This window comes from Trichechus manatus, unplaced genomic scaffold (genome assembly GCF_000243295.1).
Source record: "Trichechus manatus latirostris isolate Lorelei unplaced genomic scaffold, TriManLat1.0 scaffold00004, whole genome shotgun sequence".
Taxonomy (NCBI): domain Eukaryota; kingdom Metazoa; phylum Chordata; class Mammalia; order Sirenia; family Trichechidae; genus Trichechus; species Trichechus manatus.
The window spans coordinates 12,271,236-12,296,654 of record NW_004443940.1 but is presented as its reverse complement, the minus strand read 5'-3'; the positions used below and the strand labels follow the sequence as shown (position 1 = coordinate 12,296,654).

Here is a 25,419-nt window from a genome sequence, read left to right as displayed (position 1 = left end):
TGGAAAGGCTTGATAAGGAATAGATTACAAAAAAAACTGCTGTCAATTAGGGGTGGGCAAGACAACTATAAAAGAAACTAGGGCTATGAGGGAAATGTTCAGGTCTAGAAAGATTTTATAGCACTCATTCTGCAAGTGTCTAAATTCTTACACTAAAAGAAATCAAATCAGGAAATTACAGAGGATACACTATGGGTGCAGTTTATGCAAGTTAGACGATGCAGAACACTAATGTGAATCCATTAATAACTAAAACACAAGTGTCATGAAACAATACTTGCCCTTCCTTCATGTGATACTCTCAGGAATTCTCTATTCTAAGTTATTCAGTTTCACCTTTTATAAATGCTGATTGTGATCAGGGCTTCGAACTGGTTCTTCCCAGTTCAGTCATGGCTGAGGAAGTGAAAATGGAACAGACCTGAATTTTAAAAATTTGGGTGAATTGGAATAATATCTGGAATAGGAAAAATTACGAGTCAAAGGCCTGCTAGGAACCTAATCTTCCTCTTAGAAAATAAGGGCAGCATACTCGTTGCATAGCAACCAAATCTCTTGCCCTTCAGATTTTGAACAGAGTCAGAAACAGTGGTGTTCCGCTCAAAGATGGCGGCCAACCACGCTGCTTTGGATGTGTGTTGCTCTCCACAGTCCTGCCAGTAATTCAATCTCGTGCACCAGGCCCCAGAAAACGCTCACTATGCCTCTTCCAAGTCTCCCATTCCAGAGCTTTCATCTGTACATTTTTCCCACTCTGGTTATCATTTCAGATCACCCAAATTATAAAAATTTGGGTCTGTTCAGGTTTCGCTTCATTAGCCACGACTGAACCAGTTTGAACTGATTCAAAGCCCTGGTTGTGATCCACTAAATTTTTGTTTCACAGCTCACAGTTTGAAAAGACACTGATTTAATCCCATTCCTTCATCTTATTGATGGGGAACTGAGGTTCAGAGAGATTTAAAAGATATATTAAGGTCACACAGCCAGTGAATCAGAATTAAAATCCTTGATTCCATATCCTGTGGCTTTTCTACTATCCAGGGCAACTTTCTTTCCCTCAAAAAGCAACCGAAAAAACCAGTTTCTGTAGAATCTATTCCAACTCATGGTGACCTCATGTGTGTCAGAGTAGAACGGTGCTCCACAGGATTTTCAATGACTTATTTTTTAGAAGTAGATTGCCAGGCCTTTCTTCTGAGGTGCCTCTGGATGGACTCGAACCTCCAACCTTTTGATTAGCTACCAAGAGTGTTAACTGTTTGCACCAAGCATAATTTCCTTTGCAAAAAGTAGGTGAAATGAGGTACTGGATGACAAAGATCACGCCTAGTGAGGAAAGAATCTCTTATTCCCTCCTGCCTCTCTTGGCTCCTCTAAGCATTCGCTAAAGCAAGCAAGCATCAGCACACACAGGTGCATGCGGTTTTATCCCCAACCAAGACATACCAAGTCTCTTGTGTTCTAGTCACATATTTGGAACAGGTGAACCATGTACCTAGCTGGAACACAGGAGCCTTCTAATTTTAGAATGACTTCAGCTCCACGTGGGAAAACTCCAGACAATGGAATGGGGAAGCACTTTGCAGTTCTGCAAAGCTTTTGTTAGGCAAGACAAGCAATAATCAGATCCCTTGCTTGCTGGCTGACCCACGTACTACCTGTTTTCCAAACAAGTAAAGCCTTCAAAGACTCTTCCCTATAATCTGATTTGCTCTCTCTCTGTGCACTCCCAGCTCAAACTCACCATCTCAAAAAATATAAGCCCAGTGTCCCCACCAAGTTCTGACCACCATCTCCCCCAAGGAAGCTGGTAATGGGGACATTCCCCATGAATAACACCACTGCGAATACTCTATGCTCTTTCATCATCACCTCTGAAAAGTCTCCCAAACACTAAACTAGGCAAGCCTTCAAACACACCCCGATTCCAGGGGGTGTCATTGAGGCACAGGTTAGAGGAAGAAGCAGAAGTTCAGAGGCTTAAAGAGCCACCCTGAGTACCCAGATGGTACCGGGCAGATGGTACCTGAGCAAGACACTCACCACACCCTGTTGGTCATTAGAGGGAGCCTCATTAAAATACGAGAACCAGATGGGCAGCCTGGGAACTGTGCGACATTTCTGAGGGTTAAGCAAGCAGTCACCCAGCAACTTCTTAGGGTGCATTCTGTCCCTCTTAAGGGGCATTAAAAGGTCCTTTTGAAGATAGCTCATAACTTCTCCCTGGGCAGGGTGTGACAGATGTTCTCAGCTGGAGGTGCTGCCACCCTCATCCTACCTCCAACTAATGTTTCTCTGCCTACTTCACAAATGGACACCCAACCAGATAAACATTTTCTGTCCCAACCCCTAGACTATTGATTTCAGTCCCCTAGCCATTGTTTAGGGGCCCTGTGGTGCAATGGTTAAGCGCTTGGTTGCTAACAGAAAGGTCGGCAGTTCAAACCCACAAGAGAAAGATGTGGCAGTCTGCTTCTGTAAAGATTACAGCCTAGGAAACCCTATGGGGCAGTTCTACTCTGTCCCACAGGATCGCTGTGAGTCAGAAGCGATGTGAGGACACACAACACCAACAGCCATTGTTTCCTAAATCACGCACTAAAGCAGTCAGCCGAGGCTACCTTGTATCATGATGAGTCTCATTATAGATTCCCCATCCTGTCTTTTCACCTGTATGGTGGGCTCCCTGAGGGCAAAGACAGAGAAGGCTATCCTTCTTTGGATAGCCCCAGCCACTCCAATGCTAGAATCTGAATGTAAAATAGCATCTCGTTCCAAGAGAATTAAACGTGTGGTAGTCATACTACCACCTCCCTATCCTGGGTCCATATCAGGCATCACTGAGTGATCACCACAGTATTTCTAACAGCCTTATAATCCTTCCCAATGCAGCTCTACCAATCCATCAGAGTGCTTATGTGAAAAAACTTACAGGCCATTCTGATGAAAGTCCAACAGATAGGGAAACAAAGACCCAAACAGGATCCAGATAAATAATTTGCCCAGGGACTTGGCAAAACTGACACTAAACTGGGCCCAACACCCAGAGTTCCTGACCTCCAGCCTCGGCACTATATCCCTCCAATATCCCACCCAATGCAGATGTCTGAGAAGCATTTACTGATGACAATCATGCCAGTTTCCTATGCATCTGGCATCATCTACCCTCCATATTTGGGGCTCTAAGAGACAGGACAGTTCAGAAGATGAAACCTCAATAAGAAAGGCTAAAGGCAATTGTCAAGCAATAAGAACATGGAACTCTGTTTTTTTTCCAAAAAGCACAAGAAAGCCACATGAGTCAGCCCCACCGTCCTTCAAGCCCATACACCACCCTTGATTGGGCACATGGAGTTGGCAATTTTCTCTGCACGATGATGCTCCACTAGGATGTGAAGACTTCACTCTGAGTATTCCTATAGTCTTGCTCCAGCGCTATCATTCAGAAATGTATCAAAGCCTCTCTTATAGCCATTACTGGTTCTCCTTCCCATCAACTCTTAGAGCAAAGAGACCTGCCCATTTACTAGATCATGGGTAAAGTCCTTGTTGCTTTTGTTTTAAAACTACCCGTCTTCACGCCTAAATGGATAGTTCCAGGGTTTAGTAAATGAGCTCATCAATATCCAGAGCATAAGGGATTAGGGAAGACTCCGATGTGAAAGAAGGTCACCCAGTATATAGATGAATACATCTAATGAAAACAGTGTTCAGTGAAAGAAAATATAAGTAGAAAGCAAAACTATGAAAACATTATAGTGATGCAAAATAAAACGAAGTGCCATGAAATTGAACACAGCATCATCTAGTCTCCGTATTTGAGAAAAATGGATTATTACTTTTGTTGGTGTGATAATGGGCCTATGGTTAAGTTTTTAAAAGTCCTTATCTGTTAGATATACATAATGAAGTGCTCACAAGTGAAATGGCCTTAGCTTTAAAATATCGCAGCAAAGAAAAAAAAATTTAAAAAGCAGGGTAATAGATGAAAGAAAAATAGCAGCGTGTTGATAATTGTTGAAGCTGGGGATGGGTATATGGGGATTGATTTCACTATTCTGTGTGGAAACTTTCAATAATAAAGAGTTAATATATAGCTTTATTTCTTAAATTAGCCAAGAGTTAAACACACACACTCCAATGCTGGTGTGGTAAGTGAGGTGGTGGGGTGGCCCCCAGCTTGAACTGCACCACTAAGTCCGGTGAGGGCAGAGTGGGGGTGGCCAAGGCCTACCCGGACCTGAGGGGTATTCTATGGAATAGGAAGTCCATCCTAACGGAAAAGAAAGTCAAGCAAACTAGCATGGTTCAGTCACAAGGCCCCCGTCTTTGGAGAGGTGACTATGACATGATAATCACCATTTGGACTTGTCTCCTAGCCCAGCCCTCTCTGGACTCATGTCTGGGTCCACTGGGGCAGGACAGGGAGTAAGTAAAAATGGAAAGAGCTATTTCACTAAACACTAAGACACTACAGTGCAAGCTCTGTATCTTAGTAGCCCATCAAACCAAGAGCTCCAGAGAGGCCAGGCAGGCAGTCCACCTCCCTTCTCCACAGACCACCAAGAAGTTCTGGGGTCTCAAGGCCCTTGGACATTAGAAGTTGTGGTACCGACCCAGCTCTTACCCACAGAGTGGCCCTCAACCAGTTACATGTAATGTGTAACACAGCAGGGGCTCAACTGTGGTTTTCTGAACAGACATCAAAATGAAGAATAAACCTCAGGTTCTTACTGATGTCAGAGACATTCTCATAGAAGTCCAGAAAGTAAAGATGGAACAGAGGTTGTATCAATATTGCAATAAGGACGGTCATTTTTTGGATAAATGTAGCAGGTCCACCCATGTCTGCCCAGGAGTGGCTGGGAAACCCAAAAGGCCTAGGCAGGAGCCATGCCAGGCCCCTCAAGGGAACGGGCTCAGGTTAGATATTCCTTAGGCTTTTCTTGTCTGTGTGAACAGATGCAGACTGGGAGGAAGAGGTGAAATCAGGGGCACAGCAAGTGTAATGAGCGCCCCGGGGCAATCTCTAAGTTGTATCCGCCCCCAATTTCAAGATGAGCAGACGCTGATAGTGGAGATGTGTCAGCAGAAATGCCTTCCCCCCTCTTGTCCAGCCGCCTCAATCAGGCGCCATTCGTGTTTGTGGTGCCTCGGGATGTCATTCTGCGCCTAGTCTGGTGCCCCGCTGGACTGGTGCCCAGGGGCAAGTGTCCCCCTCTGCCCTGCATCCCCCCCTCCACCCGCTATGGCTCTGGGTGAAATTACCAGGAGCACACTCCCTCCCCATGGAGGGCAGCACCAGCACTAGCTATCACTGCGACCTGTTACCTGACAGAGACTTGGTAGAGCACCGGCTTGTCCCCTACCAGGCCATACAATGAGAAGGGGGCTCTGCAAGGCAGCCAGGGAACAGGGATGGAGGCCTGGGACAGAGGCCTCTAACCTACCCATCTGGCCTAACCTCAAGGCCTTTATGCCTCAGCTCTACCCAGTTTGGCCTAGAAGGGTGCAAGAAGGGCATGGAAAACACAGCAAGCATCTCAACCCATGGAGATGTTTGAAGATAACAGTGACAATTATCAGAACAGGTGATGACCCCAAATTGGCCCAGTGTCCAGGTTCTCTCAAATGATGTCCAGTATGTGAGTGTTACTAAGGCATCAGGGTAAGTCACTGGAGGTCTATCAGCAGGAGGGGCTGAAGATGCACTTGAGGTCAAATGCATCCTAGGAGGCAATTCTGAGAACAATGCGGTGGCTTCAGTAAGCTGGCTATCCTCCCCCTATATATTCACATCTGAGCCCTTTGTCGTGTGGGAGGTAATTAAAAGGGGAAAGAACTGCTTCATGGAAACTCTGGTAGACCTGGACCCCAGGAACACTGCTTTGGGATCGACACAATCATAACCCTCCTCCCCAGCCCCAACAAAGCATAACAGGAAGAGAGGCGTTTTGTTTTTTCCATGTCATCACAGACCACCAAAGTGCATTAGCGATAACAGGGTCAAGGGGAGGCTAGGGGCTATAGCAGCAGTGGTGCCCAGCAGAAGTGGCAACATCACCTCCTGTGTGTTTGGAGGGAAAGTTCTGGAAGAGGAGAAGAGCAAAAGTACCAGAGCACAGTGTGGTTGATTAGAGTATTTATGAGTACCTAAGAAACACTCCCTGAAATAACTAGGGGACAGAGGCAAGGGCTACTGCAATAATAGATGAGGCACAAGTCAGTGAGACATACTCCACGTCAACAAGGGATCGTGAAATGGGCACTCATGCATTGCTGATGTAAACATCAGCACAACTCATTTGGAAAGCTATTTGGCAGCTGGTACCAAGGGTCATTCAGAAAAACAAACCAAACCTGTTGCCGTCGAGTCGATTCTGACTCCTAGCAACCCTACAGGACAGAGTAGAACTGCCCCATAGAGTTTCCAGGGAATGGCTGGTGGATTCGAACTGTCAACCTTTTGGTTAGCAGCCAAGCTCTTAATCACTAAGTATGTTTATTCCTGCTCCTGGAGATACATCTAAGGAAAGCATCCAAGAGAAGGAAAAAGCTTTTGGGCATGACGATGCAGAATCTCAACTTAAAAACTCAGGCATAAATATCCAATTCCCCATATATATCCAATGGGGAATGTTTAATTCAATTATGCATGTCCATTTGAGTAGAACATCCTGACATTTTAAAAGGATCAATTTCAAGGCTTTCCAGCAACATGAAAGAATGCACAACCCCAAAACTTGAGTAAATAAAAGGAGGAATCAAAATAGTTTCCTCACCATGACTAATACTATAAAAATACTAACACTCGTGGACAAAGACTAAAGGCAATGCACAAATGTCAGAGTGGTTGCTTTACTGTAGTACCATGACTACATGCAGTTTTGCCTCTTATATTTCCAAAATGTTGATAGAGGTTCTTTACAATGAAAAAAGGAAAATAGTACTACAAATTTCAAAACATAAACCAAAAAATAACTCAACAAAGACCACCAGGCAGAAGCGGACAAGAGGGTTCAGGAATCTGGGTTCTTCTTTATGGATTATTATATGAGCTAGAAAATGCAGGCAGTCCTGAGCTCTGGGGTCCTGAAGGCTCTGTTTTCTACTGAGCTTGTCCACACGAACTGTCTGAACCACTGGTGAGAGATGGGAGAAGGTGAGCCACTGAGGGAGCTGGGAACAGCCTCCTCAGTCCTATGGTTAAGGCATTCCATAGAGTGCTTTTTTAGCCTATGCAATGAGAGTACGGACAGCGCTCAGCGGACAACCGGGCACTCAGTGGACAGGAGGTTCTTCAAGGTCAAGGCCAGAGATCCATCTCCACAAACCAGCCAAGGTCTGCTCACCTCCCCTGTCCCCACACACCATAAACACATTGAGGAAAGGCTGGACTCACCGCTCAGGGAAGACGTGGTGTTCTCCAGGGCCTGGCACACAGCTAGTAAAACACCTGTGACCAGGAAGAAGAGAGATAAGATAAGAGTCTATTCAGCACATGACTTTTGCAAAGGATTCAAGGGTAGGACCTTTGAAAGACAGAAACTTGGTGGTTTTACAATGCAGCCAACAGACAGGCTACATAATTTGTGGGGCTGGGGGCAAAATGAAAATGTGGGACTCCTTGTTCAAAAAGCAGGAAAAAAGCACCATCAAAGGTGTTAACATAAACTTTTCCTTTCTTCTGTGGTCTCTCTCTAGGCCTGTCAGGGTGTTTTTTATTTGCTATGTAATGTCGTCCATCTCCTCTAGTACAGGGATATTCGTGGGGTAAGTGCAGACTCTTGTAGATGCCTGGGGCCCCCAGTGACAAGGAGGCAAGCATTCAGGTGACCCACAAATCTGCCGGGTTCCCCTCCCGCCAGCAGGTGAAATGACATGCCTTGCCCCAGTTGGGGGTGGGGAAGTCTAGTCAGGAATCTCCGCTTCCCGGGGACCGGCAGCCCCAACCCATGGCGGAAAAGTGACCCCTAAGGGTATTGCAACCTCCACACTGGGACATGTAGATACCTGGATTGGTGGCAGGGGAAAGGCTCACCCCTGTCTTGTCACCCACTGAACACGCTATGAACATGCTGCCAGCCCAAGATGGGGATGGCCACCACTCATCCTCCCCAAGATACTGGGGGGTGCACACACCTGACCTGACCTCTGTGTCCAGGCCCCTACCAGGGGCAAAGCATGGCAGGGACGAGAACTCACCCGGTGGGGGGCAGGGAGGCTGCACCACAGGAGCCAATTCTCTAAGCCCCCAGCGCATCCTCCATTGCCCCACTGGACATCACTTACAAAACACAAATTCAAAGATAAAACTATTAAGAATTCCAAGACTGCAACTGCCAAGCATTAAACTTCAAGCTCAGAGCTCTTTTGCACAGGTTGCATGCCCATAAAGCCGGCCCTGCCAACAGATGACCTTAGGTACCCTCATGTTACAGTACTGGAGGTTTCTGAAAACAGAGCAACAAAATTTCCGTGAAGAAGGAACCTCTTAGGAGCTTTACAATCAGTTTAAGCACTAAGTTAGAATGACTTCCTAAAACTGAAATGCAAAAAGAGGCCATAGTGGACAGGCAGAGAGGCTAGGCCACCTCCAGGTTAACCCAGCAGGTTAATAAGCACGCCCCACTGCACAGGACCCCTGCAAACCCCCACCATGTGGGTGTGAGGGCTCCTTTCCTCTTTCCCTCAGGGTGCGGACAAAGAAGTTCTGGTGCTCAGGAGAGAAAAAGTTGGGGACAGATAAAACAGTCATGCTCACAACTTTCCTTCAGGCCTTTGAAATGAGAAACATCAAAAAAACTTCAGACAGCTTTCACTGGAGGCCTGGCGTGGGGCTCCCAAATACCCTGTACTACAGAGTCCTGAAAAGAGCCCTGGTGGCACAACAGGTAAGTACTTGGCTCTTTACCAAAAGGTTGGCAGTTTGAATCTACCCAGAGGCCCCGAGGGAGAAAGACTTGGTGATCTACTCCCATAAAGATGACAGCCTAGAAAATCCCATGGGGGTGGTTCTACTCCGTCACACAGGGTCACAAGGAGTCAAAGTTGACTCAACAGTACCCAACAACAACAACACAGAGCCCTGAACCAGATATCTGGGCTTGGGGTGGAGGTAGGAGCAAGAAAGAAAATTAGTAAAATCACACACATCTTCCTTGTGCAAGTCTTTCTTGGTGCCCAGTGGACTCTACCCAGAGAGCCAGACCATGTAACTTTGGAGCATGGCTCTTAGGGTTCCCCTGGACAATCTAAAAGGCTCAGTTTGTAATCCACACACCCAGAGTCAGAGCGAGGCACTCCTACCCAAAGTCACACGAACTCTTAGTGACTCAACACGGCCAGCTGAGGGGAACGGTCACATGCTGAGTTTGTTGGAACCTCCACAAACCACTCTGGGCCACTGCCAGCCAGTGACCTGCAGTAATGTCAAAGGAAGACACAGGGATGCTCTGCATACCTCTCAAGAGGCCTGTCACTCACTGTCCCTGAACACCTCACTCGCCACCCTACATCCAGGCAGTCAGGGGAAATACAGCTCCTGGGCTCCATGTTGCCCTTTGCTTAATTTAAGCCAAACCAAGACAAGAAAACAAATACCGTACAACTGCCATCCAGGACAGGGCACAGGCAAACACCAACTCTCTGGGAAGAGGAGGAGGCCGTGCTGATGGGGCCCCACTCCCCCAGCCTTGGGGCAAGTTACTTCCCCCACTCTGTTCCTCAGCTGTCAGCTGCCAAAGTCACAAAGGTGCTTTCGGAAATAAAGTTTGCAAAACCACCATCTTCCACAGATGAAAGGCCCTGGGATTTATTCATAATTTGAGCACTCTGAGAAGAATAGCTCCTTTCTGCGTCCTCACACTCCCACGGAGAACAACTTCTTAATGCCCTGGGCTCCCCTCTGTCATTGTCACTGATGTATAACAACAGCAAGGCGCTGTGATGAGAGGCGAGGCCCCTGCTCTCTCTTCACAGTGTGCTGAGCTCCATACGAGGGCCTCAGACCAAGCCATGTCTGCTGGGGCCTCCTTCATGTATCAGGTGGGACTAGACCACCTTCTCAGCATTTACGAGTTGCAGGCCCAGCACTAGGGTTCACATGCTGTTATGGATTGAACTGTGTCCCCCAAAAATATGTGTTATAAATCCTAAACCCCTATACTTACCCACTTGGGAATAGGGTTTTCTTTGTTATATTAATGAGGTCATCTCAGTGTAGGGTGTGTTTTAAGCCAATTGTCTTTGAGATATAAAAAGAGCAGATTAGGAGCAGAGAAGGAAGCACAAATGGAGGGGAAGATATGCGCTATGTGAAGATTGTTAAGGAACCAAGGAACAGAAGCTGAAAAGAGACAAGAACCTTCCCCCAGAACCAACAGAGAAAGAAAGCTCCCACTAAAGCCAGCGCCCTGAATTCAGACTTCCAGCCTCCTAAACTGTGAGAAAATAAATTTGTTTGTTAAAGCCACCCACTTGTGGTATTTCTGTTACAGCAGCGCTAGATAACTAAGACACATGCATTATCTTATTTAGCCCTCATAATAACCCAGAATACAAGCACTGCCCACCCTCCCTGCCTTCTGGTCTAGCCTATGGAAACACTCAATTTTACAGATGAGGAAACTGAGCCTTAGAGACTAGGTTAAGAAATTTGTCCAAGCTCCTGTAGCCAGTGGCAGAGCCAAGTTCAAACTCAAGTCTGTCTGACTCCATGCCCAAGACAGCGTTTCATTACCACACTGCACACCAGTCCTCTGACCACAGCACGTCATGAAACGCTGTAGATGTGTATTCACCAGTTGTCGTATTGTTGTTAGCTGCTGTCAAGTCGGCCCCTGACTCATGAGGATCCCCGGCACAAGGGAACGAAATGCTGCCCAGTCTCAAACCATTCCCATGATTGGTTTGGGATTAGACAGTTATGATCCTCAGCGTTTTCACTGGCTGATTTTCTGAAGTAGATCACCAGGCCTTTCCTTCCACTTCATCTGGGTCTGGAAGCTCCGCTGAAACCTGTTCAGCATCATAGTGACACACAAGCCTCCAGTGTCAGACTGGTGGTAGCTATGCATGAGGTCCATTGACCAGGAATGGAACCCAGGTCTCCTGCATGAAAGGCAAGAATTCTACCCCTGAACCAGCACTGCCCCCATTTGCCGGCCCCCAAATGAGTCCAAACACCCAGATGAAACAAGCCCAGCAGGTGAGGCATGATCCCTCTCTTCCAGGAGGCCATATCTATTGCCTCTTGGGATTCTTCCACATGTACACTGCTTCTAATTCCCCTGCTAGGAGCAAGCCCAGCTGAGGGGAAGTGGCTGCCCAATCTGCTTAAGCCCAAGAGCCTAGACTGCTGGCCCCATGGCTGTGCTTGGGAAAGACAGGCTGTGTGAAGACCTTCCAGAAACATGAGGCCTTGGCAGGCTCTGAGGCTCATCTGACACCAAGGAAATCCTTCCCTGGAGGCAGCTGTGTGGGGAGAGGAGAGCCACAGGGCACGCGCCACACAGTGGCTCCAGGGAGACAGCAGATGGTCTGGCAGCCACAGGCTCTTCCTGTGGGAGTTGAAAAGCTGGACCTCAGCTACCACGGGTCTGGGATCGAAGGGCCGGCTCGGAGCCACCCAGTTCCCCTCCCTCTGGGGCAGGAACCCTTGCTCCTGACAGCTTCCCACTTCTGTTTAAATCGCCCCACAGAGGGGAATCCCTAGATGGTGGACTTAAGAAAGGAAAAGTAAGAAAAGAAAAAGGGGTTAGGGTGAAAGGAAAACCACAGACAATGGAAGAAAAACTCGATGAAAGGCTAATCCCACAGAAAGCACGGCGGGAACTCCAGGCCTGCCCCCAAGGAGGGATAATGGCTGCAACGTTTATAAATCAGCTGTTCTGAACTCAGATAAAAGTTTCCAACAGAAACAATGGAAAAACTGAGGCTAATCTACTTGTCTTGTCAGTTCACAGAAGCGGAGCAATCCTTAACCCCATCCGCTGCTGTGCCAACAGGAAAAGCTACTGAGAACAGCTGGGAAGCCCCCTCTCCCGGCCACAGAGCAAGGTCCCACCACACACCCTCTGTGCAGCCCTCGCTCAGGCAAGAGTTTCGCCATTTCTGGAGGGGAACAGCCTCCGCCCTCTCCTGCCTGTCAGCCTGGGGATGGCTTCACCTGTGGAGCCTGACTCTAGTGCTGGGACCTCTGAGAAGCACCTCTGGGCCCACTGCCACCCCCGCAGGCCCTGCTCTGGCCTCAACTGCAGCCAGTATTGGTTTCTAGGCTCCCACCTGCTCCTCTATACGCATCATTTGTTCCCCCAAGAAAATCAACAGAGTATATAAGAATGGTTTTTTGATTCTCTAGGCCAGGCTTCCTGAGGGAAGGGGTGAAGAAGGGTGCGGTTTGGAGTTGGGGGGAGGTGGAAGGATGGAGAGAAGTGGCAGCAGGTTCTCTTGGATGAAGGAGGTAGAGAGGAAAGGGCTGCTGGAGAAGAACTAACACAGGGCAGGAGGAACAGAGGGGAGTGTGTGTGTTTGGGGGCACAGCCAGCTTCCCCCTTTCCTCTCCCGCCATGCTTGTGGCGGGGGTCATGAACAGAGCCAGGGACTCTGGAAGAGGCGGGTGGTACCTCAAGGGTGGGGTGTGAGCCAGCTGCCTTTTTAAGGGTGCTCCCCTCTCAGAATCCTATAGCTCAGCATGGGGTCAGCAGGGGAGACCATGGGGGCAGCAACGGGCACACAAAAATATATGTCAACGGGTCACACAGAACCCAGGGCTGGCTGGTACAAAGCTTAAGCATCTTTCTGTACGAATTCCATTTCGACAGTTAAACTGTATCTGCAAACACTGCAGGATTTTAACTACATAGAAAAAATTGCAATACTATACAGTTTTATCGATCTTTTTACATCACAGAGGTTTTGACAGCTAGGTAAATATGCTGGCTTCAGGGTAAGAACTGATCAGGAAGAAGGTAAAAGGGAAGGAAATGCAGGTAAGGGCAATGAGGTATGCAGGTAGGACCAGGAGACCATGAGCCTGCCCCCAGGAGATTATCCATAAACGTCACGTGGCACCAAACATGGAGGGGTGCAGAGCTCATAGCAGGGGGCAACCCACAGAGGAGCTGGGCTAGCTCTTCAAGGGAGAGGTGACGGTTCACACTTGCCCCTGCTCACAGTGACATCGGTGACATCGGTAACATCGCTCCCGAGGACGTCAGCAAAGCTGAAGAGGAATGCATGGAGGAACTGGCCAGATGGGATTAGGAAAACTCTGGGGATGGCAAGGAGAGGAGCTTAGAAATATATGTGACACGGGAATGACTCACCTTGGACAGAGAGGTTCAGGGACAGAGGGATCTTTCTTTTACCACCCCAGATCAGGAGCGCTGCTTTAAAAACGCAGGTGGGACCCTGCTGCCCAAGCAGACAGTCTTATCATTGAGAAACTACTTGAAAAGGTTGGTGTTGTGTTTCAGGTGCCAGGTCTGATGCACAGAGCAAAGAAACCAAACAGGTGGGGAAGGGGCTGCTCTTAGTCATGAAACTCCATGAGTGAGGTCTTAGTCCCCGCACCCATACATGCCTGTGACATCATACAAGTTAGCTGTGTCAGCGGGGGCGGGGGGGGGGAGTGAAGGGAGGACCATAGGAGCCAGATGGTTCTCCTGACTTCCCTTCCTCACATCATTCAGGATGTGACGATTATTGTAGCTGATGTTGTTATTAACAATTATAGCAGCAAGTAACATCTTACTGAATATGCAAAGCAACTCCTACGAAGTAGGTACTATCAGGTTCCCATTTTAGAGGTAAGAAAACAGAGGTATAAGAGGTTAAATAACTTGCCCAAGTTCCCCCAGCTTGTAAGTGACGGCCATTGCTGCTGCTGTTGAGTCGATTCTGACTCATGGCGACCCTATGCGTGTCAGAGTAGAACTGTACTCCGTAGGGTTTTCAAAGCTGTGACCTTTTGGAAGCAGATCATCAGGTCTTTCTTCCAGGGTGTCTCTGGGTGGATTCAAACCTCCAACCTTTTGGTTAGTAGCCAAGAGCTTAACCGTTTGTGCCACCCAGGGACTCCTGACAGACATTGTAGTCTCAGGTTGAAGAGTCAACTGGACCCACTTTGCTTGGGCTTCCCCCTGTGAAGCACAATCAAAGAACACAGGCATGCTGCAAAGACCCCTCCTCCCTTTCTCACCTGGTATAAGCTAGGTATGTGCTACAGTATGGAGAACGCAGGCCACCAGGGCAGCCCAGAGACTAGGGCCATCCATGAATGGTATCATCTTCAGAAAATCACTTCACCTTTCTCAACCTCAGGTTACCTTTATATGACAGAGCTGGGTCAGAAGATCTGTAAAGTCCCTAAAATCCTGGCATCTAAGAAGACACAAGGCTGACCGTCTCTCTCAACCATCTAGCTGGGGGTTGACTGGCCTTATTCCAGTCCCTTGTAGGCGGATCCCCTGCCTTGGAGGGGAACAGGTAAAAAGGCAGTGTAGGTCCGTTGGCTGAATGAGAGTGTGTACAGTTTAGGACAATTTTGTGTGATTCTATCTTCAATTTAGCATGGCGTTTAAGGCCTGGTGATCTGCTTCCAAAAATTAGCCATTGACAACCCTTCGGAACACAGTTCTACTCTGACACGCTTGGGGTCACCATGGTTTGGAATCGACTTGACAGCAACTGGTTTGGTTTGGTTTTGGTTTTACATCAACTAGAAGATAGGAAGGATTCCAAACCAAAGCACTTTCCATTTGAAGATGAGAAAAATGCCAATCAATGTAGTCTGATATTGACTTAATAATCTATTCCAAGCTCACAGCCAGTGAAGGAATGCACTTTGGTTACTGATCTCTGGACCCTCAGCTGCCCTCCCTGATGACCCCTGGGGTGACAAAGTCCAATTTGATGAGTCTTGGCAATATCTCATGATGATGATGTCATGGAAAATCAGCCAGTATTATCTGAATGCTCATAGGAATGTTTCATATCCATCTGCCTGCACTAAATATATCTGAGGATGGGAAAAGCAAAAGTAGACAGAATGAACTCAGGGAGGCGGGGGAGACTAGCAGATGGGCGCCCGCACTGCAACCCTCTATCACTTTCTAATTCTGACTCAGGGTCTGTCAAGGCAGAGCAGAATGGAGCTTTGTTGTCAGGCCTGGGTTCAAATCCTGGCTCTGCTGCTTCTTAACTGTGAGACCTTGGCTAAGTTATATAAGCTCGCTGAGCCTCAGTGTTCTCATTCATAAAATAGGGAGCATCATCTCCTCAGAGGACTATTGCAGGGACTGAATGAAATAAAGCACATAAATTTCCTGGACTGCTGTGAGCACCCACTAACTCTGGCAGTGGTGGTACTTCCTCCTTGACTTGTTTCACGATTTCCAAGAAGTTTGGGAACGAGGAGAAGGTGGTCATAACTACCCATTCCTGTCCTCCCTGGGGAACTCACCACGAGGACATAACAAAGAAGATTCACTTGAGATCCCAGGTTTACTCAGCCACAGAGTACTGATGTTCCGTGACACTGACCTTGGAATACTAAGCCTTGTGAGGGTTTAAAAAAAACTGCGATTGACTTATGTCAAATAATCAAACACATATTGACCAAAAAAAAAAAAAGAAAGAAAATCTAAGACACGTGACTCTGCCTTTAAGATCTCCAAGCAGGATGGTATAGCAACAATAGCCACATTATCAGAGGTAAACAGAATCTTCGCCAGCAAAGGCAGGCGAGTATGGGCTGCTGAAGCCACTGCCACAGCCCACGGAAGGCACCATGTTGATCTCACGTTTTCAGACACTTCCCTGGCTTCCACATCCTAAAACCATCTCCAACCCAGACCACTCTAGAGGCCGGTACCTCAAACCACCTGTTCAAAAGTAAACTCATCTTGTCCCCGACCTGTTCCTCCTCCTCCTCATTCTGGGCAGGGCTGAAGACCCGACAGCCATTGTTAACCCCTCCCTCCCCTTAACCCATATCCAAGCCAAGCCCTCCTACACACACTGCCTCCACAGTGTCTATCCATCCCCTCACCACCCCCCACCCCCATCCCTACTGCCACTGCCCCAATTCAGGCCTCATCATCTCTCCCTGGGCTATTACAATAGTTGCCTGACTGGTTTTCCTGCCAAAAGCTTTCTTACCTTTGCTACTGCTGCCAGAGTGATCTTCCTGAAGCACGGGCTAGACTATATCACTCCCCTCCTCTAAACAATCCGGCAGCTCCCCATTGCTCACAGAGCCCAACTCAAAGTCCTTAGCAGAGCATTTAAGGTCTATAATTTGGTCCCAAGCCCCATGTCCACCTAAACTACTCCCACACACTCCTGCCCCCCATCCCCTGCACATGACCTGCCTTTAACCACTGTGGTGCCTTGGGCTCATGCCACTCTGGTGCACGGTTCCTGACTCTGGCACTTGTGGCTGTGTGACCTTTGCTTAGTTGCCTGAGTCTCGATTTCCTTAGCTATAAAAGGGATAAAGATATCCATTTCCTACAGAGGGCTGTTGTAAAGATTAAATGAGGTAACACATGTAAAGGAAGTCTCTGGGTGGTGCAAACAGTTATTGTGCTCACCTACTAACCAAAATGTTGGTGGTTTGAGTCCACCCAGAGGTACCTTGAAAGAAAGGCCTGGTGATCTACTTCTGAAAAATCAGCCATTGAACACCCTACGGAGCACGGTTCTACTCTGACACAAGGGTCGACCTAAGTTGGCACTGACTCGATAGTAACTGGTTACGTTGAGTGGCCAATAATAAACACACAACAAATGGCAGCTGTTACTAGAATTGGCATTAATATCATTATTATGGCGATCTCTCAAGCTGGTATGCCCCTTCCTCTCCCCAAGGAATCAAGTTTGCCTCTCAAAGCCTTGCTCAAATATCAGAAATATTCATTTCTTCCTCAGAGCAGTCCTTACTTTATTCTACCTTGTAATTCAGAAATTTTCATGTCTTGTTTGTGTCCCTTTCTAGTGTCGTCAGGAACTGTCACGTGCCTCATCCATCTCTGTATCTTCACACCCAGGCCATAACACCTGGCTAAGTCTTCACTAAATGTATGCCGAACTGAAGGAGCCCTGGTGGCACAAACGGTTAAGTGCTCCACTGCTAACTGAAAGGTTGGTGGTTTGAACCCACCTAGCTGCTCTTCGGGAGACAGACCTGGTCATCTGCTTCCATAAACATTTCAGCCAAGAAAGCCATATGGGGAAGTTCTACTCTGTCACGTGGGGTCATTATGAGTCGGAATCGACTCAACAGCACCCAACAACACACTGAACTGAATTTCTCTAAGAGGGTCATCAGCTTGAAAACAGAGCTAAAGGGAGACAAGTATTGAAAATGTGCAGATGCGGAATGGGAAAGCCAACGGAGCCTCAGGGATTCCTTCCCCACGTCTATCCTAGATTCCACAGCTACAGCTCCAAGTCTTGGCTCTTCTTCTGACTTCAGCGGAGATGGAGAACACTTGACACCTGGCATTCATTAGCTCAACAAATGCTTACTGAGCACAGACTACTTGAGAGACGCTGTTCCAGGTACTGGAGGTAAGGCGAGGAACAAGCACCTACAAGGTACTCTTCATATGAGTAATAATCCTTCCAATTCTTGAAATCCAGCACATAGAACTCCATTGTAAATGCCTGGGTGTACCACCACTCAGTTGGGTGGTGAGTTAAAATGTGTCCTCTATGTAAATAATGATGTTAAATTGTCTCAATACAGAAAAATCGCTGGAGTGAAGGACATGTCATTCTTATCTGTGGCCTGGAATTCAGTCTGCTGCCATGCCAGGATGATGCTGAGCTGTGTGGTCACTCCATGAGATGGCCCCTGAAAGGTGTTAGTTGCCACCTTTAACTCATTGTGTTGGCAGATTTTCCTGAAACTTTTATGAGAAATGAGAATGGCCTGCACTCAGTGACCCCAAGAAACCTGACCATTTCCCAGGGAGGAGAAGACAGAGGGAGGGAAAAGGTGCATAAAGCTCATTAAATGGCTTTGCGGCGAGAGGTCAGCCAACCTAATGAGTGTTTAATGAGCACTACGTGTCCAGGGGCTCTTCAAGCAAAGGCAGGACCTGCCATTAGCAGCTTACAATCTGGATGAGGGCACACAATTGAAACTAATGCACTAGAGTATCTCTACCAGTCCAGCTGCCATCAAGTCGATTCCAACTCATGGTGACCTCATGTGTGTCAGAATGGAACTATGCTCCATAGCGTTTTCAATGGCTGATTTTCTCAGAAGTAGATTCCCAGGTCTTTCTTTCAAGGAACCTCTGGGTGGACTTGAACTTCCAACCTTCTGGTTAGCAGCCAAGCACATGAACCATCTGCACCACGTAGGGACTCCTAGAGCATCTCCGAACGCTCCCTATTCAAGACTTCTGTTCCACCCAAATGTATCCATTTCGTCTAGGTCTCCTAAATATGCTACTTTGTTCTCTCCTGCCTGGAAAACCCTCTTCGCTGCCCTGGTCTTATTTCTCCCCAGCCTTCCAGGCCCAGCTCAATCCCACACTCTCCATGACCCCCTTCTGACCATACCAGCGGGCAGTGTTCTCTCCTTTCTTCCCTTAACACCCGTCAGCACTAGGGCTGGGTGAGGACCTCACTGCAGCCACGTACATAGATGGGTACCCCCATCCCTCATTCCCACCATCTCTGATTTAGAAGAACTGATTACTGATCTCTATCTACTTCAAGGGGCAAATAAGAATATTTACAAAATGGTTTGGGCTCTTTAGAGTTGTTGTTGTTGTCAGCTGCTGTCGAGTTGATTCTGACTCATGGTGACCCCATGTGTGCAGAGTAGAACTGCTCCATAGGGTTTTCAAAGCTGTGATCTTTCAGAAGCAGAATGCCATGCCTGTCTTCTGAGGCAGCTCTGGGTGAGTCAAACCACCAACCTTTCCGTTAGTAGTCGAGAACTTAACTGTCTGTGCCACCCAGGAACTCCTCTTTAGAGTCAAGGCCCTCATAAATACCCAGGACTGACATCATATGCACAGAATCAGAGTAACAATGCAGATGCAAAAGGAGTTGACTTGTTGTCTTCCTGACATCTGGAAAGTATGCAAAAAATGAACAGCTACATAAAAAGGTGCAGATATCCTTCTCAGGAGGAGATGGGCCCTGCCCTGCTCAGACTCATTTTTTCTACAGGTCAGCAAGTACTAGGCAACACCTCACATCTTCCTCCTCTACTCCCCCTTATACCCCCACCCACTGCAAAGCCTGATACAATAATGCTGCCCACTGATCTGGCCGTCTGAGATGATCCCCTTCGACCGAGTAGAGCAAATAGCATACAGCAGCAAAATATCTTTATCAAACAATCAGCCAACCACGATCCAGCGGGTGAGGAAGGCCCTGTACATGCTCCACATCTGTGCAGAACTGCCCCACGCCCTTTTTTTTGCTAAGAGGAAGCAGTTGTCTCTTCTGCAGCATGAAAGCCTCATCAAAGACCTGGACCGGGGGCTGGGCACTGAGTCAAACTTCCTCTTCCCCAGGGCTTGCTCCCATGCTGGCTGGCTGAGGCCCCTACCCAAGTTCCTGGGATTACAAGGCCAACAGGGTGAGTATCGCTGAGCCCTCCCAGGCTGGCTGGAGCTCCCCAGCTGCTGAATCACCAACAGGCTCTACCAGGGCTGTGCTCTGGGGTTGCAAAGAAGCTGTGCCAAGCTGAGGTGCTCCAAAAACCTGTTCCAGCTGACTGACACTATGATTTGAGGCATGACTGTCTCTGGAAAGGGTTACACTTGTTTTTCCCAGAGTCCCAGAGGTAAGAAGGGGCAGGGCAGTGGACTAGAGGCAAGACTGGGGACAAAGAGGGCAGACTCAAGGACTCTATCAGCAAGGCCCAGGCCCCTCCGTGCTGTGAACTGGCTGAGTGGAGAGCACTTGGCAGGCAGGAGAAAGGAGCCAATGCCCAACTCTGGAAGAGTCCACTAGAGACATTATAGGCCCCTCCTCATCTGTGAAGGCCCACTGGTCCTGTCTCAGCTGCCACTTGCCAGCCTCTGGACCCAGGGCCAGCAGTGATCTGTACATGTGGACTGCAGGCCAGCAGAGTTAACCTCTCGACAGCCCCAACGAAGCCAGGCCCATCCCCTCTGTTCTGTCAGTGCCATGTGTACGCGTCACTCCCAGCAAGTGGCTTGGAAGTAAAGTGTGAGAGTGGGGAGGAGGGGAAAATAAGCAATCCTTGAACTCTGCCCCATTTCCTCCATGTGAATAGCTTGTTGATGACAAACTCATCCCTTCTCACAGCTCCACGATACTCAGGACACCCCCAGAACCACTCTCCAGAAGGCCTTCCAGCCTTGGGTTTTGGGCCAATGTAAATACCAGTGTGACTGGGCAGCATGTCAGACCAATGAGCATCAGCCTTGGGGAGGGCATGGTGCTCTCCAGTGCTGGCCACAGAACGCCCCTCAGAACTCACGTGACAAGATAAAGGCTGCTGGTTATGAAGCCAGGCTCAAAGTGAGGACACAAATCCCATAACTACAGATTTACAAAAGTTATGAGGGAAAAAACCCGCCAGTTCTTAAAGCCCCACATCGCACTGCAGACTGATGTCTAAATTCTCTTCTTTGGGCTCCAGAAGTGAGCAACAGGATGAGTGTGAAGAGGAGACAGTGGGTAAGAAAAGACTTGGGGACAACTGCTGGCACCAGATGCTGAAAGGGGGCAGAGGAGGAAGTGGGCAGGAGGTGGGAGACCCCGACCAGCCCAGCCCCCTAGCCCAGGGGTTCTCACTTGCTGGTACCACCCCCTAGGGGGCATCTGGAAACCTGTGGGGGCTTTTGATGGTCACAATGACTGGGGGCACCCCTGGCATTTAGTGGGTGGGTCCATGGATGCTAAATATCTGTTATGAACAGGACTTTGTCCTGCTTAAGGGGCTAATAGTGCAGCCTGTTGAGAAATTCGGAACCCTAGCACAGAAAGTCCCCACAAGCATAGGTCATTTAGCCTCCAACTGCACATGTGCAAAAGTACCCAAAACTCAGGGGAACTGGAAATAGCTGACAGTCACATGAACTGACAGAGCCACTCAGCAGAGCCTTACAAGTGGTCTCCGAGAGGCTGGCACACTAGCCCACCCTCCCTTAACTGGGACGCTCCATTCCCCTTCCAGTTCTTCCGTCCCTCCCTATGCCCATCTGTCTGTCTCTCTCATTTAACCCAAAGCATTTGGGTTCCACAGTACGAAGCATACCTATAAAGTAACAAGATTGACCAGCCACAAACAAAGCCCACTCCCGGGGTTTTATAGTCATGGGGTTCCAAAGAGACTCCCAGGAGGCCCAGGAGCGAGGCAACAGACAGGAATGTGAATGCATTTGGCTTTCTAGGTCCACTGCCTGATTTTAGGGCCCATAGCGTATTCCTCCCCGGCCAGTACTTGTTCTTAGGGTCATGTGTGGGAAAGCTGTTTACCAAATAACTCAAGCACACTTAATTGTACGAGGGGAGAGGGTAGCACAAGATGACTCATTTGCTGACTCTGGAGACAAACCAGTACGAACGAGGTAAGCCACAGTTGTGGGGTGGAGAACACTGAGTAGCTTTTGATAGTGTCAACTTAAAATATTTTAAAAGAACACAAAAAGCCTGGGGAAGATACAGGAACAGCTCTTCTACGAGAAATGGAAGCAGGATCTGCCCCCACCACCCAATACTACTCTTCCCCTTCCCTAATTGTTTTTATATTGTGGTAAATATGTGTGTAGCAAAACAACCACCGTTTCAACATTCTTCACGTGTATAATTCTTTGACATTAATTGTGTTCATCATGTTGTACAAGCATCACCATTATCCATTTCCAGCTTTTTCCATCACCCTTAACAGAAGTTCAGTGTCTCCTAAACCCCTTTTCCCTACTTAGCCCCATGACTTTTGGTGGAGAAAGAACAGAAAGGAGAAGCAAAAGGGAAGAGGGAACAGGGAAAAGACGGGAAAAGAGGAAGTTTTCTCCTAGCATGGCTTAGCTCTACCCAGGATAGGAAGGTTAGCAGGCGGATGACAGGCAGCGAAAGGGCCACTCATCAGAGCCCTACAAGTGGTCTCTGAGAGGTGGGACACTGGCCTGCCCTCGCTTTATGGGGACACTCCCTTCACATTTAAGTCCCACATGAGAGTATGGTCAGAAAAGGGTATTATATTATCAGTATTCAGTGTATTTCTAAAGAATCCTAGTGGCGCAATGGTTAAGGGCGAGGCTGCTAACTGAGAGGTTGGCAGTTCAATCCCGTCAGACACTCAACAGGAGAAAACACCTGGAGGTCTGCTCCCATAAAAACGACAGCCTAGAGACTGCATGCGGCAGTTCTACTCTGTCATATAGGACCACCAGGACTCGGAATTGACTCCATGGCACACAACAAAAACAAGTGGACTTCTGAAGTATCTCCCGGGAAAATCAGATCTAAAAGTCAGATCAGCTAAATCAAAGTGGTGTGGGGATCAAAATCAGCTGGCAGCAGTTACAACTCTATGAAGCTGACTTATACCACTCTGCTTTAGAACTGTCCGGTCTTATCGTTTCCCTAAGTTCAAGTAAAGTGTCCTCCTAGGAAGGCCATGGGGAAGCAGTTTGGGGCTGTATTTTCTGGAAATACAGAGGAGCCACTGCTCAGCCATGGACCAACAGCCGGGCATGAAGCATCCTGGCTCTCAGCATCATCTGCTGCTCCTGTGGCTCGTCTTCATGTAAAGACAAGATCCCACAACTCGCTTCCCAGCTAGCCTTTGCCATCACTATTAGGCTGAAAATTTAGAGAGGGTGAGAAGCACAATTACTTCTCATACGCCATGAACTGTCTTTCCAGGCTCTGTCAATAAGCATTTATTATCCCAGGGAGAAGAAGTGGTGGCCTTGCTCAGTGCAGATGCGACTGGGCCAGGGGAAGACACTCTCAAACCAGGGGCGTGTCAGATGAGAGGAAGTAGAGGACAAGCACGCTCCCTTTGCAGACAGAAAAGGCAGGGGAGGGGAACAACCTGTAAGGGTCTTCCAGAGAAATCTTCTAATAGAGAGGGTAACATCACACAGTCGGGAAATCTGTCCTTCAAAACCACCAAGGAAATCCTAGTTTCAGGGCAACTGGCCTTGCTTCTGCGGTTTCTAACCTAAAATAGTTGACATATCCTAGACGTGCTCCCTCTCAGCTGGGGCTAAGTCATAAATACGGTTTTCAATCTGTAGCCAGCCAGATGTCAGCTCTGGGACCAAGGGGCAGAACACAACAGTCATTGACAAGAGTGGTTTAATCCAACTTCTTGGCCCTTCAGCTACACCTAGGAGTGGGTTCCCAAGTGGGTTTCAAACCCAGACTTTATCCTAACTAATGAAGCTACAGGAGCCCCAGTGGCACAGTGGTTAAGCACTCAGCTGCTAACTGAGCGGGTTGGTGGCTCTAACCCACCAGCCACTCTGTGGGAGAAAGATGCGGCAGTCTGCTTCCATAAAGATTACAGCCTTGGAAACCCTGTGGGACAGTTCTACTCTGTCTTATAGGGGCACTATGAGTCACAATCAACCTGATGGCAATGGTTGGTTTTTCTTTCTTTATTTAATGAAGCGACACTAACATAGAATGCTTTTCCACCATCTTTTTCCTGCCCTTTCTTACATTTCAGGCAGGAAAGGAATAGAGTGAGCTAAGGGTCCTTTTAACTGTCTAGCATCATCCTTCTGGGAAAACCTTCTGCAAGGTAATGATGAAAGTGGCTCACTCCCCATCCCCTACTTTATTTTTGTTCACATCACTATCATAACTTGACATTTTATTACGTATTTGTTTGTTTATTTTCTGTCTCCTTGAGACCAAGGGGGATGGTGTTTTCTTGTTCACTGTATCCTCAGGGTCCAGAACGGTGCTTGACACATAGACAGCTCTCAACAAACACTTGCTGAATGAATTCAGTTCAAGTCAAACCTGCCAGGCAGTTCCACAGAGAAGTCCAGGGAGTCTGAACCAAAGGAGACAGCATTTTAACTCCTATTTGAGAAGGAACACTTTATAAGGACTTTGTGGAATCTAGGTTCTTTCATTCTGGAATAAATAAATGCCTTTAAATCTTTCTGTAAGGACAGTTCTCCAAAAAATAATGCAGACACTGGAGTATTTTCTTCATCATGAGAAAGAAAGAGAGAGGAATAGGAAAAGAGGAAGAGAGACAGAGAGAGAGAGAGAATGTGTGTGTGTGTGTGTGTGTGTGTGTATATGTGTGTGTGTAGATAGAGCCATCAGGGAGGTCTTTTCTGAATAAGTGACAGAGACCTGAATAAGATAAGGAAGGCAGTCTTGCAAATATCTAAGGGAAGAACATCTAAGGCAGAAGGATGGCAAGTGTAAAGGTCCTGCGGTGGGAGTGAATTTAGCCTGTTCAAGAAGAGCCAAAAGGCTGCAGTGACTGGAACAGGAGAGTGGTGGGAAACGAGGCTGGAGACAACAAGGCAGACATCCCTCGTGTGACGTGCTAGGAGTCTGGATTTCACTCTGAGCTGAGCAGCCACTGGAAGGTTTTCAGCAGAGAAGCAACAGCATGGATGTGTGTATTAGAAGGATTGCTCGGGGTGCTGGGGACAGAAAAGGCCATAGGGAGGCCAGAATGGAAACTGGAGGAATGAGGATGAGCTACTGCAGCAGTCCTGGTGAAAGATGAGCGCAGTAGCATGAAGGATATGAGAAGTGGTTGGGGTTAGAGTACAACTCAGAGTTGACAGGACTTGCTAATGGGCTGAACATCCATCGCAGGTGTCCTTCGGCCTTGCTCACTAAGAACCTCCTCGCTTCACTTTGCTTCTACCTGTAACGCTCCCCTCCCTTCTCTTCCCCTTGCTAGGCCATGTCCAGACTTCAACGCCAGTTTAAACCTCGACTCCTTCAAAAACCTCCCAGACCACCACACCTGGAGGACCCCGACTCCCTCAAAAAATTAAACAAGCAAGCAAACAAACCAACAACAAAACCACAGCCTAGAGAAACAGACCAGCAGGCTCAACTGCCACAAGAGCCAAATACACACAAGTAAATCTTATCTTGATCCTGATAGTATAAAACTTCTCTGAAGACCTTTCCATAATAATTCTCTTCCAGTATTCTGCCCACTATCCCTGATAGACTCTGCTACAAACCAGAAGGAAGGTTTTGCCCATGGTCGTCCCCAGGCAAGTCCTGGGAATCTCATTCCAAGGTAACCCCAGGCTTACCTATGGGACACTCGTTAAACATCCAGGATAAGCCAGCCTCCGGATTATGTCTTCTGTGCTCAAGTCTTTCGGGAAGCTCACACAGTATCCAATCCTGCTCACTATACATCCCACCACTACTGCCTGCAGGGCTGGCCTGAGAGCACCACTGACT

General features: G+C 48.0%; 1 protein-coding gene across 2 annotated transcripts in view; it reads right to left on the bottom strand.

Moving 5' to 3' along the window:
* TGFA (transforming growth factor alpha) overlaps positions 1 to 25,419 on the bottom strand; it is a 110,610-nt gene that overhangs the window by 66,649 nt on the left and 18,542 nt on the right. For both annotated transcript variants that reach the window (XM_023732867.1, XM_023732873.1), the window contains exon 2: positions 7,406 to 7,459. In XM_023732867.1, coding sequence (XP_023588635.1) covers positions 7,406 to 7,459 — 54 coding nt within the window. The remainder of the gene's footprint in view (positions 1 to 7,405; positions 7,460 to 25,419) is intronic.